The following is a 16,841-nucleotide window of genomic DNA, read 5'->3' on the forward strand; positions in this document are numbered from 1 at the left end:
GAGTTCTTCTCTTACAGCATGAGAACTTAACGAATATAGCACGAGAAAAATTAAAAGCAACTCAAAGCGGTTCAGGGACTCTCCTTCCTTGCAGGTTTTTAAGCAGAGGTTGGGTGGCCCTCTGTCCTGGAGGCTTTAGCGAAGATTCCTGCATTGCAGGGGGTTGGACTAGATGACCCTCGGGGTCCCTCCTAACTCCACCATTCTATGACAAACTAGCATGTTAAAAGCAACATAAATTAAATGTGTTTGCAAAAAGAGGCCGGCCACACAGCCATGGAAAGAAAAATCCCTTTCTCGGGTGCCTTCCATCTGCCATGGGCTTCTTCCTCGCTAGGTTTGCTATGAAGAGCAGTTCCCCAGATGTTTCCTTGCTCTAACAAGCCCTGCCCCCCCCAGCACAACATCACGGTGGGGTTGCCCCCAGGACAGTTCCTGCCTCACAGACTGGCTGGGACACCTGAACTGGCAGAGGCAGGTGAAGGCGAGGAGCTGCCATCAGCCCCCCCCCCCCCCCAGTTCCCTTTCATCCCTCTTATTGCAAGACAGGGGCTGTTATCTCACCTGGCAGCTGTTCTGTCAAGTTACTGCCCTCCCTCCTGGGACTGGCATCCGACCAGGATGCTCCCAGCTCCCCCCTCTGCCGGCCAGCCCTTGCTTTTCAGGCACACCCCCAGGGAGAAAAGGGGAGAGAAAGAGGAGGAGGCCACATCTCCCATACAGAACAATGAAATTGGAAAAAAAAATCTACATAAGACATTCAAAACCAACAAGCCTGCTACCCCAGCTATCCCAACCTGGTTAGCCCCCTAAAAACTCTGATACCCCAAATTTCAAAATACAATACACTCCCATAGAGACTCCTTACACTGTGTTTAAAACCAAAATCGCATTTGGATAGAAACTGTTTCTCAGGCGGCTAGTCCTAGTCTTTATAACCCTGGACCTTCTTCCAGAAGGCAGAAGCTGAAAAAGATCATTTCCGGGGTGTATTGGAAGAGGGCTCTCCTATATCTTGTCTCCTCTCCTATTTGTCCAGGTCCCTTCCAACGCTACGATACCATGATTCTCTCAGGACTGGGAAACGAAGGAAGAGCCCTGAGCCTGGAAAGCCCTTTAGGGAGCGTCTGCCAGCCTGTGTGGGTGGGCAACACTGAGCTACATAGCTCATGTCCTGGCTCAGGACATGATGTTCCTCAAAGCAAGCAAAGGAAACCTGCAATGGGGAAACCTTGCTTTGGGATCATTGGGGGCTCCTCCACATGGCCCTTCGGGGCCAATTCATCCCTGCTCAGGCAAGCAGAGCCCCCCCCCTCATCAAAATGCCACCCCCTTATCACACACAGAGAGAGTGCTAAAATAATAATAATAATTTGGGGTTGCTTTTTGCACTGGGTGTGTGTGTGTCCTGTTTTTGTTTTCTCAACTTACAGGATTTTCCATGGAAACAGAGATTCTGCCTTAAATGGTGAGAATTATATGGGATGGCATTTTGATGAGGGACATGTGTAGGCACTGAACGAACTATGCAAATATGTGCAGTGCCTGAGTAACCCAGGAAAGCGTCACGTGGAAGCACACAAAGGCTAAGACAAAAGGATTTATATGCTATTTAGGTGCTGAAATGACTGCTAGGAAATTAACAACTATAAAACCAGTATTTTCTTTCACCTTTTTCTCCTCCTCCTCCTCTTCCTTCTCTCTCATTTGGTGTCATCTGCAGACACCAAACTGGGATGGGGAGCTAATGCTGCTGAAGACAAAATCAGGATTCAAAATGACCATAACAGATTGGAGAACTGGGCCGAAGCTAACAAAACGTGTTTCAACAGGGACAAATGTCAGGTTCTGCACTTAGGCAGGAAGAACCAGATGCACAAACATAGGATGTGGGACACCTGGCTTACTAGTAGTACATGTGAAAAGGATCAAGGGGTCTTGGTAGACCACAGTCTCAACATGAGTGAATAGTGTGATGCAGGAGCAAAAAAAGCTAATGCTATTCAACAGAAGTCTAGTGTCCAGATCAAGGGAAGTCATAGTCCCACTCTATTCTGCCTTGGTCAGACCACACCTGGAATACTGTGTCCAATTCTGGGCACCACAATTTAAGATGGATGTTAAGCAGAGAAGGGCAACTAGGGTCTGAAAACCAAGCCTTATGAGGAACGGTTGAAGGAGCTGGATATGTTTAGCTTGGAAAAGAGGAGACTGAGAGGAGATATGAGAGCCGGCTGTCGCAGGGAAGGGGCAGCAAGCTTGTTCCCTCCTGCTCCAGAGGGCAGGACCCAATCCAACGGCTTCAAGCTATGAGGAAGGAGGTTCCAACTCAATACCAAGAAGAACTCTCTGACAGTAAGGACTTTTTTTAAAAGAAGAACACCCAGTTAAAACAATAAAACCAGAAGAAGTTCAGCTCAGGTGACTGCTGGCTTCTACACAAGTGTGTTTGTGTATCTTCAGGAGCTGACGGCATGCCAATTCTGAGGGGGGTCCCTCTTTTTGTATTATTATTATTATTATTATCATCATCATTGTTATTGTTAAAATTTGTATACTGCCAGATACCCATAGAACTCAGGGTGGTTCACATCATAAAATCACAATACATAAAAAACACAAAATGCATAATAAAAATAGAATCATAGAATCATAGAGTTGGAAGAGACCACAAGGGTCATCGAGTCCAACCCCCTGCCAAGCAGGAAACACCATCAGAGCACTCCTGACATATGGTTGTCAAGCCTCTGCTTAAAGACCTCCAAAGAAGGAGACTCCACCACACTCCTTGGCAGCAAATTCCACTGTCGAACAGCTCATAAACCCATTTGCCAAACTGTCTGAGGAAAGCCAGTAACCCAACTCTGCAATTTGATTATTCTTTAGATGTGACTCCTGCATTGCAGAGGAGGTGGGGCAGGTTGGGCTAGATGACCCTTGGTATCCCTTCCAACTCGACAATCCTATGATTCTAGGAACAGGGCAGAGCCTGTCTGTGCCCAGGTGGCACAAAGCACCGCCAAAGGGCGGGTGCGGTTGCAATTCCACCTCTGTCTGCCTGGTCCTTGATTGATTTTTATTTTTACTTTTTAAAAAACCCCGCACATGTCCTGCAAGAGCTTTTAAGGCTGCATTTCTTGCCTGCTTGGCAACAGACAGCCGAGAGGTGGCCGTGGCGCCTACGTGCCCTTAAATGTTCTTTGTCCCGTGCTCCCCAGAGCGCCCCACCCCAAAAGAGAGAGAGACAGAGAGTGTCCATCTGCAAACGGCGGGGTGCCTGCTGTCCATCTCTCCCCCCTCTACTGCTGCATGTGCCAAAGGACAGCGTCCAAGACTTCTCTGGAAAACAGAAGCGCTCTCTCTCTCTTTCTCTGTCCTGAGCCTGGGGCAAAAATAAAATAAAAAATTGAAAGCGGTCTCAGCGGGAGCCTTTTCCAAAACAAAGTCAATGGGCTGCAGAGTGACGCACTTTTCGGTTCTCGGTGGGAACCAAATTTGGAGACGCTGCCGCCCTCCCGCACTTGGGTGCCTTTCCAAGAGGATTAGACGGACTCACGGAAGCGGAGAAGGCTCCCGAGGGCTTCCAGCGCCCAGGGCGGAGATGCTTCTGGAGAGCAGCCGCGGGGGGGGGGGGGGAGCTGCCCTTGCGCCCGGCTCTTGCTTGGGGTTCCCCCTTGGCCCCTGATCCAATGGCAGGGCTCGCCACGCGGAGGTCCGCTGTGGCAGCAGAACCTCCATGCCCGGGGCAGTCTACCTGTGCGAGTACCAGACGATGGGGAACAAGGATCCGGCCCACCCTTGTGGTCCTCTGGACCTTCAAGGCTGGGCGGAGTGAAGACTAATGGCGTCCGCTGCCCTCCAGGATCAGCCCCTTCTTCCCAAATGCCTCTTCCACTTCTGGGTCTTTCTGGTCCGCAGTCGGGGTGCTGCCTTCGCCTTAAGAGCAGCAAGAAATCCAGGTGGTCGGTGCGCCCTCCGCAGCTTACCGAGGTGGCTTGACCGGTTGGATTTCTGCCTCGAGCTGCTCTGACTGCCAGATTTCCCACTGGTCTCCCTTCTCTCCACAGAGACCCTCCGGTGGACGCGGGGGGCCTTTGGCCAAGAAGCTTCGGGAAACTTTGAAACTGAGCTCCCCTTCCGGGAAAAAACCTCCAGTGCGCATGACTCCCCCCCAAAGAACCCCGGGAGCTGTAGTTCCCCCTTGCAGAACTAAAGTTCCCAGTGTCCTTAGCAAACTGCGGGTCCCAGGATTCTTTGGGAGCGGGGGGGGGGGAGACGTCATGTGCTTTAAACGTATGGAGTGGATCTGCGCCCAAACCTCCGCCAGAAGTTCGCCTGGGAGGTGAGCGGGGTTTGCGTGCACCTGAGAGGTGTCTCTTTAGGACCCGCCTTCTTTCTGTGATTGTCGGTCGCCGGTGTAGCCTCGTCGTTCGTGGACTGGGCTGGACTCGGACCTGAGAGAGAGCAGGGTTCGAATTCCCACTTAGCCCTGACGCTCCTTGGGTGACCTTGGAGTCAGTCCTCGTCTCTTAGCCTACCTTACAGGGTTGTTGTGAGGATGAAATGTGGGGGGAGGAGAACCAGATACACCTTGAGAGCCTTGGAGGGCAATAAAGGTAGCACCTAACTATAATTAATAATAAACTTTAATAAATGTTTTTACAAACATGGCGCTCTGATGGTTGCAACCCGTCCTGGGACTTCAGGGAGAAGGGCTGGCAATTAATTAATAAATAGGGGGGAGGCGGGGCACATTGATGCAAGGGGCACATTGATACACCAACAATATTTCAATTTCGAGAAATGTTATTTGTGTCGTTACATCACTAAAACGTGTCTATACATGTGTGAGTACAACAGTTGCGACCGCACCACCCACCAGTTAACTGTTGGCGTTTGACGAGAGTAGGCGTGTTTTTAGCGCAGCCAACTAAAAAGTTACGTGAAATGTATAAGTGCTCCAACGTTCTTTTACGTCGTTTAGTTAAGATTTAAAAATACCAAAGGTAAGTTATTCAGTAATCAGGATTACACATGATTTTTAAATAAGTTCAGTGGTTTTATTAATAATTTTTCGTTTTTTGAAAATGTCTGTTGGGGTACTTTGATACACTAAGACACAGGGCACATTGATATGTATAAAAGTGCCCTGCTAGTGTAAATTTTGATGTTCCCAATCCTGAAAATATAAATGCTGAGATTTCCTACTCATTAAATCTGAAAAGAAAAAAAAACTATTGTTTCTAAATATAATATGACTAATAATTAAGTGTCATATCTCAGGGAAAAAATCAGGATCTTGTATTCGAAAGAAAATAAAAAAAAAAATCCTTCCAGTAGCACCTTAGAGACCAGCTAAATTTGTTATTGATATGAGCTTTTGTGTGCATGCACACTTTGTGGTGCGGCATGGGTGGCGCTGTGGGTTAAACCACAGAGCCTAGGACTTGCCGATCAGAATGTCGGCTGTTCAAATCCCCACGACGGGGTGGAGCTCCCGTTGCTCGGTCCCTGCTCCTGCCAACCTAGCAGTTCAAAAGCACGTCAAAGTTTGAGTAGATAAATAGGTACTGCTCCAGCGGGAAGGTAAACGGTATTTCTGTGCGCTGCTCTGGTTCGCCAGAAGCGGCTTAGTCATTCTGGCCACATGACTCCCTTGGCCAGTAAAGCGAGATGAGCGCCGCAACCCCAGAGTCGACCATGACTGGACCTAATGGCCAGGGATCCCTTTACCTTTTTAAGGTGCTACTGGAAGGAATTTTTTTTATTTTGTTTTGACTACGGCAGACCAACATGGCTACCTACCTGTAACAGGATTTTGTATGTTTGTCTTCCCCATTGTAGAAGATAAGGCATGCGTTGATTTCAAGGATGTTGTTTTGCAGTTGCCAAAACCAAATTTCTCAAAGGGCACATCTCGAACACCATCTTTTCATACTTTTTCTATTGACTTCAATGGATATAATGTGCAATAGATGCTAAACGTTAAGTAATTATCTTATTTTTTATAAGCATTTTGTTTAAATTACTATTTTTTGACTACCTAATGTGAGTTCTTATCCTTTTTAAAGCTTTTCCAAAATTGTTTTTTTTTTTTAATGCATAGGTGTTTGAGGAAAGATTAATATAAGTTTTGATGTTTTGTTAAGAAAACCTGCCATAAAGTCTATGATATGTGCGAAACACTGTTAGTTTTGATACGTAATTTAGATTTTAAGGAACAAATTGTAAGGCTGATTATTATATCCCACAATAAAAAATCTGGTTTTTTCCATTAAATTTTTGCAAATACAATTTATGCTTTGTAACAAAGTACCCCATCCAATGTATTTAAGTGCCCCGTAGGTGGGGCAGAATGATACAAAACCCATTTTTTACTCAAGTCTTTATATTCTCATTATCTTCTAACTTTAATGGTTCTTTTGATTGCTATTGTAATATTGATTAGATATGCCATGCATAAAGCAAAAAAATATATTATTTGACTCATTTTTGTTGCAATTAGAGCTCCCCTTTTTCTCCAAGGAGCTCAAGGTAGCAGCTCTCTTGGTTCCCCCGACTCCTCATTTAACCTCCACAACAACCCTTCGAAGTAGGTTAGGCAGGGACTGGCCCCGAGGTCACACCAAGTGAGCTTCATGACCGAATGGCGATTTGAACCTTGGTCTCTCCCAGCTCCTAGTTCGACACTCTAACCACTATGCCACGCTGCCATGGGGGGACACCCCCGTTTTTGTGTGTGTGTCGTGGACGGACCCCCGACTTCCCACCGTCCTGCCCCCTCCTTTACCTGCCCCCCTTCTCTGCTTTTTGGACACCCCCCCCAAGAGTGCGCATTTATTTATAGCCTGGCCCTCCCCGCCGTGGGTTTGGCAGGCGGCCTGGAAAATGAGGCCGGAGACCGAGGGGGTTAATATCAATCCTCTCTCTCACCCCCTAGAAATCCACCCTTTGCGACCCTAATAAGAGTTTGCGCCTCCAATAAAAAGGGGCAACATTAGAGGGGTGTCGCGCGCGGGCTGAGCTGGGGGGGGGGCATTTTTAGCCATGCTCTTGAAATGGGCTCCGCCCCGTTAAGAGGGTTCAGAGCCCTCAATTCCGCGCCCCCTTCTTGCCTGCGTAAAAATATCCCCGTTGCTGGAGGGGGAATTTGACATGTTCAGGAACCCGAGGACGGCGGCCGCCTTTCTGGGGAAGAGGCAGCAGCAAGTGGGTGGGTGGCTGGGGGGGGTCCCCCTCCTTCCCTCCCTCCTCCTCCCTCCCCGGGACGCCGTCCAAGCCCCGCCGGGCCCCGCTCCCGAGTAGCAGCCGGCGAAGCAGCAGCAGGAAGGATGCGTCTCGGCGCGGGGGACCCGCTCGCTCCAGCCGCCGGGCGCCCCCTTCCCACCAAGGTCCCGGGACGCGGCGGCGGCGCCGCCAGGCGGGCGGGGAGAAGAGGAGCCGCTGCCGACGGCGCCGCCGGGTGAGCGGGGCGCGCGGGAGATGGGGCAAACTGAGGCTCGGCCGGAATGGCTCGGCTAAGGTGCTGTGGGGAGGGGCGGGCGGGTAAGGGGTCTGTCCGTGCTTTGGGGAGGGGGGTCGCGGACAGGCTGCCGTTCCCGGAGTTGTGGGGTGGAAAAGGCACACCGAGGCCATGGCAAGCGCCAACGCCTGTATCTCCCCAGACTTTTGGGGGGCGACGTTTTAGGGATCTCCCTTGGGTGCCTGACTTCAACCTCTCCTGTGGGTCCCTAGTTTAATCCCCGCTGGCCTCTCCAGTTAGGAGGGACCCCTGAGCCGGAAGCCTCGGAGAGCCGCTGCTGGCTGCCGGCCAGTGTAGACAATACAGAGCTTCAGCCAGCTCAGTGTTTTGCAGGCTGACCTGTTCTCTGACTTCTCATTGACGTTATTTACTTGCATTTTGCCCTGTTCCTAAGCTGCGTACAGGCAAACAAAGACAACTGGACACCCTCCACCTCACTCCCCCACCCTCACCCCGTTAGGATTCTGGACTTCTGTGCTGGATTGGCAGCCCTTAACAGAATCATAGAGTTGGATGGGACCCTGAGGGTATTGACAAGCCGGAAGGCGTGCAGAAGAGGGGGCCCAAGGTGATCAAGGGTCTGGAAACCAAGTGTGATGAGGAAGGGTTGAAGGAGCTGGGTTTAGTCTTGGAAAGAGGAGACTGAGAGGAGATAGGAGAGCCATCTTCAAATATCTCAAGGAACAAGGTTGTTTCCTCCTGCTCTGGAGGGCAGGACTCGAACCTATGGCTTCAAGTGACAAGAAAGGAGATTCTGACTAAACAACAGGAAGAACTTTCTGAAAGTAAGAGCTATTCAAGAGTGGAACGGTCTTCCTTGGGAGGTGGTGGACTCTTCATCCTTGGAGCTTTTAAAGCAGAGGTTGAATGACCCTCCCTCTGTGATGGAGGCTTTGGCTGAGATTCCTGCATTGCAGGGGGTTGGACTAGATGACCCTTGGGATCTTTTCCAAATCTATGCGTCTATGATTCCATGCCCAGGGAGTTCCTGTGAGCTGCACTTTCTCAATTTAAGAGAGAAGGAGGCCTGGTGGCTGGGTGGCTGTTAGGGCCATGTAGGCCTATCAGACACTGGAGAAAAGGCTGAGGAAAAGCCACTCTGTGAATGTTCAGAGGGCCAAAGCTGAGCTTTGCTGGCTCCAGCAGAGCTGCTGCTCCCCCCAGGCTTAGGCAGGAGAATGGGAAGCGAGTCTGGCTTCGCTCCTGCTGCGCCAGAACTTCATGTGATGCCCCTTAAATCTTGTTTATGTTTCCCCGCCCCTGTTTGCTGCCTCCGGCGTTTTTGAGGCATGCAAGCGTCAGGCAGCCTTAAGTGCCGTCTGGCATCTCCAGGTGCTCAGAAAGGGAGCGCCTGTCCCTGCCCTGTAGAATCAAATAAATGTAGTGTTGGAAGGGATCCAAGGGTCATCTATCCCAACCCAAGAATTGCTCCTGCCCTGAAGGGGGAGCATCTCAGCAAGCGCTCACTCGGCCCCGCAGAGGAAGGGATGTGAGGCAGGGCAGACACAGCAGGAAGGGGACCACGGCTTTGATATCCACGCCTCCTGCTTTGTTCATATCAGGGGAATGATCGTGTGGCTCAACTTGCAGGGAGCCATTCCAGGAACTGGTGGCCCTGGCCCAGCACTTCCTTTTTAATGGTTTTTTCTTTAATAGTATTTTTGTTGATACTTGTCTAAAAATATGCAAAAAATCATACCCATCACAAAATATCTTTTTATAATACATTATATGTTTTTGTTGTTGTTTAGTCGTTTAGTCGTTTAGTGGTGTCCGCCTCTTCGTGACCCCCTGGACCAGAGCACGCCAGGCCCTCCCGTCTTCCACTGCCTCCCGCAGTTTGGTCAAACTCATTCTGGTAGCTTCGAGAACACTGTCCAACCATCTTGTCCTCTGTCGTCCCCTTCTCCTTGTGCCCTCCATCTTTCCCAACATCAGGGTCTTTTCCTTTTTTTTTTAAAAAAAATATTTTTATTGAGTTTTTTACACAAAAAGTAGAACAAAAAGAAAACAACAGCAAAAACAGAAAAATACAAAATTACAAAAACACAAAACATCAAAAAGAAAAAAAGCAATAATAAAAACAATTCCATTTTCATAGTAATTCTTGCATTCACTTATTTCACCGACTTCCCCACACCTCCCTTCACTGTATTCCAAATCTTAAATTGAATCAGCAAATCCCTTCCCTCTGCCTTAATTGATCCTTATCTTAATTTTGGTATCTTAATATAGCTTAATCTCCTTAATATCTTAAATATTAAGTCTTTTAAATTTACAACTTTTTACTAATAAACTTTTACATTCAATCTGATGTCATTCTAACATTCATTACTCTTATAATATTTCAGCAGATAGTCTTTAAATTTCTTCCAGTCTTCTTCCACCGTCTCTTCTCCCTGGTCTCTGATTCTGCCGGTCATTTCAGCCAATTCCATATAAGTGGTGCCCCGCAAGACGAATGCCTCGCAAGATGGAAAACCCACTAGACGAAAGGGTTTTCCGTTTTGGAGGTGCTTTGCAAAACGAATTTGCTATGGGCTTGCTTCGCAAGACGAAAATGTCTTGCGATTCCTGGGGTTTTTTCCCCCTCCCCCCCTTTTTCCCAAGCCCCTAAGCCGCTTAACAGCTGTTAGCTAAGCCGCTTGACAGCTGATGGCTAAGCCGCCTAACAGCTGATGGCTAAGCCGCCTAACAGCTGATCTAAGCCGCTTATCACCTGATCTAAGCTGCTAATAGCCTTTTAGCAGCTAATCCGCTAATCCCTTAAGCCTTTAATAGCCGCTAATAGCCTTTTAGCAGCTAATCCACTAATCCCTTAAGCCTTTAATAGCCGCTAATAGCCGCTAAACCGCTAATAGCGCTAATCCGCTAATGGGCTTGCTTCGCAAGACGAAAAAAACCGCAAGACGAAGAGACTCGCGGAACAGATTCTTTTCGTCTTGCGAGGCACCACTGTAGTCCATCACTTTCATCTGCCATTCTTCCAGAGTGGGTAACTCTTGTGTCTTCCAGTGCTGTGCGATGAGTACTCTTGCTGCTGTTGTGGCATACATAAAAAAAGTTCTATCCTTCTTTTTCACCTGTTGGTCGACCATGCCCAGGAGAAAGGCCTTTGGTTTCTTCGGGAAGGTGTATTTAAACACCTTTTTCATTTCATTATAGATCATTTCCCAGAAGGTCTTAATCCTTGAGCACGTCCACCAAAGGTGGAAAAATGTGCCTTCAGTTTCTTTACACTTCCAACATTTATTATCGGGCAAATGATAGATTTTAGCTAGCTTGACTGGTGTCATGTACCATCTGTATATCATTTTCATAATATTTTCTCTTAAAGCATTACATGCCATAAATTTCATACCAATGGTCCATAACCGTTCCCAGTCAGCCAACATTATATTATGACCAAGATCTTGTGCCCATTTAATCATTGCAGATTTCACTGTCTCATCTTGTGTATTCCATTTCAACAGCAAGTTGAAATTCTTGACAAGATCTTAGTTTTGGGTTCTAGTAGTTCTGTTTCTAATTTTTGATTTTTTTGATCTGAGGGCGATCTGGCTGCGACATCTGTCACCCCATTGATCGCCAGGGTTGACTCGGCTGATCTGGCTGGCTAGGCGGGTGTCCCCTTCCTCCCTCACCGCTCCATGTGCGTCCCTCCCGAAGCTGCGCGCTCGGTGGAAGAGGACGACCACCCCAGATAGAAGGAGTGTACCGTTCTTCGGTCAAGGGTATACGATAGCTGCGCTCCCCTGCTAGAACCTCCAAACAAGCATCAGGGTCTTTTCCAGGGAGTCTTCTCTTCTCATGAGGGGGCCAGTGTCTTGGAGCCTTAGCTTCAGGATCTGCACTAAGGGCTGATTTCCTTCAGAATGGAGAGGTTTGTTCTTCTTGCAGTCCATGGGACTCTAAGTATGTAATACATTACATACTTTATCTAAAAAAGAACCAATCCAGAGAGACTTTTTTTAAAAAAGAGGAGAGAAAGAAGAGGGCAAAATAAAGAAAGATAAAGACTTCTAGGTATAGTGGTACCTCGGGTTACAGACGCTTCAGGTTACAGTTGCTGTCTGACAGTGGAACAGTTTTCCTTGGGAGGTTGGGGACTCTCCTTCCTTGGAGATTTTAAGCAGAGGCCATCTGTCACGGATGCTTTAGCTGAGATTCCTGCATGGCAGGGGGTTGGACTAGATGACTGCTGGGGCTCCCTACCAACTCTATGATTCTGCGATTCTATGATTCTACTCCCACATATGGCTCTGGGTGACTCACGGCTCATGCAGGGTGGGCGGGGGAACCCCTGGCGTTCTGCCTGCCTGTGCCCTTGATTCTCCCTTGTCTCTGGAGAGTCTGGGTTTTCTTTTTTCCACTTTGATTAAGAACATAAGGGGAGCTGGCTGCTGGATCAGGCCCCAGGGGGCCCACCCAGCCCAGCATCCTCCTCTCACGGGCTCCAAGTACCCCTAAGAAACTAGGAATCCAGGTAGACTGCCTTAGAGCCTGGAGGTTCCATGAGGGCATACAAAGGCCCTGGCTGCTGGATCAGGCCAAAGCCACCCCCCCCCCCTGTCTAGCCCAGCATCCTGTCTCACAGTGGCCAACTAGAGACCTCTTCTGGGACACCCACAAGCAGGAGCTGAGTGCAAGAGCAACCATCTCCCCTCCTGGGGGGTCCCACAAATGAGATTCAGAAGTATTGCTGCCTCCATCTGTTGAGGCAGTGCAGAGCTATCCTGGCGAGTAGAAATCCATAGCCCTTTCCTCCCTCTTTTAAAGCTGTCCAGGCCGGTGGTCACTGCTGCCTCCTGTGGGAGGGAGTTCCACACTTCAACTGAGAAAGCCTTCCTTTTCTCTGCCCCGAATCTTCCACATTTGTTGGCTGCCCAGGCGGTGTAGTGTTTAGAGAGTGGGAGGAAAACTCTCTCTCTCTCTCTCTCTCTCTCTCTCTCCCTCTCCCCAATTTCCTCTCTTCTGCATAATTTTCTGTAGGCCCTGGATGCAACTGACACCCTCCGAGGGGACCCCCCTCTCCCCCCCCATTCTTTTTCCAGGGCACGTGAGCCCCTTATCGCTGCTGCCTCTCACCCTCTCATCCACCCACAGGATCGAAATGTCAGAATAAATAAATCTGGCAGCGTCAGGTGGTGTCCAGAACAGGCAGCTTGGAGTTCTCCTCTCCTTGCCCAGGGGACTGATTTGGGGGGGGGGACCATAAGGGGAAAGGCCCTCTGCACATGCCCAGAGGTCCCCTGGCCATGGGGGGACCCTCTGCAAACTGAGGCTTCAGTTAAGCCAATGAAGAAAAGCTGAAGTGTTTGAGACTTTTGAGTTTCAATAAAAAATGAAGCAGATGTGACCGGGTAGGAAGTTATAAATGATGCCTGGAATGGGGAGAGTGGCAGTTTTCCTCTCTCTCTCCTCCTGCTAGAAATCATGGACATCCAACGGAGCTGAGGGTTGGAAGATTTGGGGCAGAGAAAAGGAAGGACTTTTTCATTAAATTGTGGAACTCCCTGCCACAAGCGGTAGCAATGGCCATCAACTTGACCTGTCCATCCGTCTGTCTGTCTGTCTGTCTGTCTGTCTGTCTGTCTCTCTCCTTCCCCTGATTTCTGGACCATAGAAGCTTCAATCAGACAATGTTGGGTTTTGGGGTATTCCTACCCCCCTCTCTGCTTTGAGTGCCAATTACTCAGCTGGGGCGGTGGCACAAAATGAGGGGTTCACGGCACAAAACTAGCACAAAACATTGGCACCAGTTTGGAGGGGATCCTACATTTCAGGATCAGCCATTAATGAAGCTGGCAATAAGCCCTCGTTAGAGTATTTCCTTCTCTTTCTTGCAGGAGCACCTCTCCCCTGACCACCATCTTCCTCATCTGGCTGACCTTCCTGTGCACCGTTCAGGTAAGTTGGAGAGCAGGTGACTGGGAGCCCCAGAGGGCCCCCCCCGGCCCCCACATGCTGGCAGATCCAGGTTGTGCTGTTAAGGCTGATTTGTTGCTCCCCAGAACTCTTCAGCAGGCGGGGTGTGAAGCAAAGCTTTAAGGTGGTGGGGCGGGAGGGAAGATGAGAGTCCAAATCTGGCTTGGTAGAACTTCCTGACGCAGCACAAAATTCACATGAGGAACTCCCTCCCCCAGGAGGCAGCAATGGCTTTAAGTGACTGGGCAAATTCATGGAGGAGGAGAGGGTTGTCGAGGGCTCCTAGCTAGGGAGGCTCTGCTCTTCCTCCATATTTGGAGGCAGCTGGAAACCGCAGGACAGGAGAGCTGCTCCTGTGCTGGGATCTCCCTTGGAGGTTTTCCACAGGCAACTGTGAGAGCAGGGGGCTGCACTAGACGGGTCCCCTTTGGCCTGATCCAGAAGACAGGCTCTTCTTACATCCACACAGAACCTCCAGGTCCAGAGGCAGTCTATCTGGATTCCTAGGTTCTCAGGGGTATTAGGCCACTGTGAGGGGAGGAGTCTGGACCAGATGGGCCTGTGTAGGTCTGATTCTGACAGCATCCTTTGTTTGGACTGGCAGCCAGCCCAAGCAATGGCTAAACTGGTTGGCCTCCAGCCAAGCTTGGCAGAGAGCAAGATTTGCAGGTGGAAGTTCAGTCTCCCGGTTCCAAAAGACAGCGTCTCCCCCAGGTTCAGGATCCTGCTTGGGGCAGCAGATTGGGAGGCGGCTGGGACCGGTGGCTGTGGGGAAGTGAGGCCTAGTGAACAGAGTTGGGGTTCTGGGAGGGGAGAGTGCTGCCTCTGACGTCAACAGGAAGCCCTGAGACCTGGGTGCAGAGACCGTCCAATTTGTAAATACTGTAGTTTTAATGCAATTAGGCTGAAAATGTCCAGAGGCAAGGCGATCATCCCGGCCCCTTTCCCAGGACCCTTGGCGGGAGCAGGATGATGCCAGATTACGATTTCCCTTGGGATCTTTGACGCAACGGAGGAGAGCACGCAAAGGGGACCGGGGGCCACATCTCCTTCTGGCGGCCAGAGCCCATTGATGGGTGGGGCTAGGAGCAAGAGAGGGCGGGGCAATGGCTGCAAGGAAAGTTTCCATCGAAGACAAGAAAGAATCTTAGAATCCTAGAATCGTAGAGTTGGAAGGGACCCCTGAGAGTCATCTAGTCTAAGGTTACCAGACGTCCCCGTTTCCTGGGGACAGTCCCCGGATTTACAAATCAGTCCCCATACAAAATCAACTGGAGTTGAAAAGTGTCCCTGGATTCACTGAAAATCTAGTCCAACTCCCTGCAATGCAGGAATCTCAGCTGAAGCATCCCATCCCAGGCCTGCCTTTGCTTGCTCACCCGCCCCCAGCTTCCAGTCTGCTGGCCACCAACCTGTTTATTCCACCCTCTCCCTGGACGTTTAACCACCAATTTCATGAAACCCACTAGGAGAGCAAAGATCTCCCTCTGGTTTTCTGGGCTCCCTTCTCAGGAGTGGGCCAAACGCACCCCCTTTGGCTTGACTCTGCTTAGGCCCTTATGGAACCTCCAGCACCAGAGGCAGTCTATCTCGGTTGCTCGTTTCTTACGAAGCAGCGTTATCATGATCAAAGGCCTGGAAACGATGCCTTATGAGGAACGGCTAAGGGAGCTGGGCATGTTTAGCCTGGAGAAGAGGAGGTTAAGGGGTGATATGATAGCCATGTTCAAATATATAAAAGGATGTCACATAGAGGAGGGAGAAAGGTTGTTTTCTGCTGCTCCAGAGAAGCGGACACGGAGCAATGTATCCAAACTACAAGAAAGAAGATTCCACCTAAACATTAGGAAGAACTTCCTGACAGTAAGAGCTGTTTGACAGTGGAATTTGCTGCCAAGGAGTGTGGTGGAGTCTCCTTCTTTGGAGGTCTTTAAGCAGAGGCTTGACAACCATATGTCAGGAGTGCTCTGATGGTGTTTCCTGCTTGGCAGGGGGTTGGACTTGATGGCCCTTGGGGTCTCTTCCAACTCTATGATTCTATTCTATTCTATTCTATTCTATTCTATTCTATTCTATTCTATTCTATAAGTGACCACACATATCTGCTAATGGGTCCCTGAAGCACAGATTCACACAAAGGCCCCTTCAATCACGAGCCAGAACTTTGGCTCACCTAGTTCAGTATTGTCTGCAACTCTCCAGGTTTTTGAGACTGGGGGGGGGGGGCGTCTCTCCCAGTCCTGCCTGGAGCCTTCTGCATACCATGTGGATGTTCTGCTGGAGAAGGAGGGCCTGCATCTGTCTGCGCAAAGGGCTTCTTTGTTTTCTGAAGCAAGGCAGGCAGGCTCAGGATCCCTGTGAGCTTTGGGGGATTTCCGAGAGGTGGTTTTTTAAAAATTGAAAAAGCAGATTTTTGTGCAAGATATGAGCTAGCTGCCCACCTGCTCCAATGCAGCCCCCAATGCTCTTGGCCAGCTGCTCCCACCCACCCACCCTCTCCTTTTGTCCCCATGCACCCCCTTCTCCATCCTCAGTCATTCCTCCCTTGTGGTCACTGCGGTCACCCTGCCACAACTGGGGACGCCTCCACCTTGTGGTCCTGCCCCTTGCTTAGCGCCACGATAAACATTTAATTCCCTTGACTTTCCTTTTGTAAACAGAGTGGGGCCTTCCCAGGCTCCACTGCTGGAAGGAGGATGGAGAGGAGGATCTCCCCCCACCCAAAAACCCCTCCTGCATCTGGGCTATTTAGCAAAGGCTGATCTTATCTCCCCTCCTGCCTGCAGCCTGAGCTTTTGGGAAGCAGCTTTCCTCTGTGTGTTATGTGTGCATTGCATGCTCAGGCAGAGCTTGGCTCCTTCACGCTGTGGGGAAGGTTTCTTCATGGTGCGCTGAAAGCCCTTTCCAAATGTCTGGGAAGAGATAAAGCAGACTTTGGAAGGAGGCTCCAGACTTTCCTTCAGAGGAGTGGAAAGGATGAGAAACAGACAATTACCAAGACAATGGCTGGAGTGTTTTGTGAAGGCTGAAAGAGCCCCCCCCCCTCACTGGGCAGTGAGGAAGACTTCACAAAAAAGGAGGGGGTGATTCACGGAGGCAGGTGGGGGCCCCACCCCAATTAACCTCCACCCCAATTTCTCTGGCTTATTGCTCAGGATATTCCCAAATGACTAAGCCATACGTCTAAAAGACCTTGGTTATGATCTTTATTATCTGAAAATAGAGATGATGTTTATACTATTGTAACTCAAGAAAATCCTTAATAAAAACAACACAAAAGGACCTTGTTGTTGCACAGGATGTGATGCAGCAGCGAAAAAAACTAATGATGCATCAGCAAAAGTCTAGTGTCCCGATCAAGGGAAGTCATAGTGCCGCTCTCTTCTGCCTT

At 49.6% G+C, this 16,841-nt stretch overlaps 1 protein-coding gene across 6 annotated transcripts in view; it reads left to right on the forward strand.

Moving 5' to 3' along the window:
- ADAMTSL5 (ADAMTS like 5) overlaps positions 1-16,841 on the forward strand; it is a 35,022-nt gene that overhangs the window by 5,975 nt on the left and 12,206 nt on the right. The window contains exons 1-2 of one of the 6 annotated variants that reach the window (XM_083422046.1): positions 6,871-7,462; positions 13,372-13,432. In XM_083422046.1, the coding sequence (XP_083278172.1) occupies positions 7,332-7,462; positions 13,372-13,432 (192 nt within the window). In that variant the 5' untranslated portion in view covers positions 6,871-7,331. Of the gene's footprint in view, positions 1-6,870; positions 8,308-11,382; positions 11,406-13,371; positions 13,433-16,841 lie in introns of those variants that run through there. The other 5 variants (XM_083422049.1, XM_083422048.1, XM_083422050.1 and 2 more) reach the window with 5 other exon arrangements.

This window comes from Podarcis tiliguerta (assembly GCF_965153285.1).
Source record: "Podarcis tiliguerta genome assembly, chromosome: 18".
Taxonomy (NCBI): Eukaryota; Metazoa; Chordata; class Lepidosauria; order Squamata; family Lacertidae; genus Podarcis; species Podarcis tiliguerta.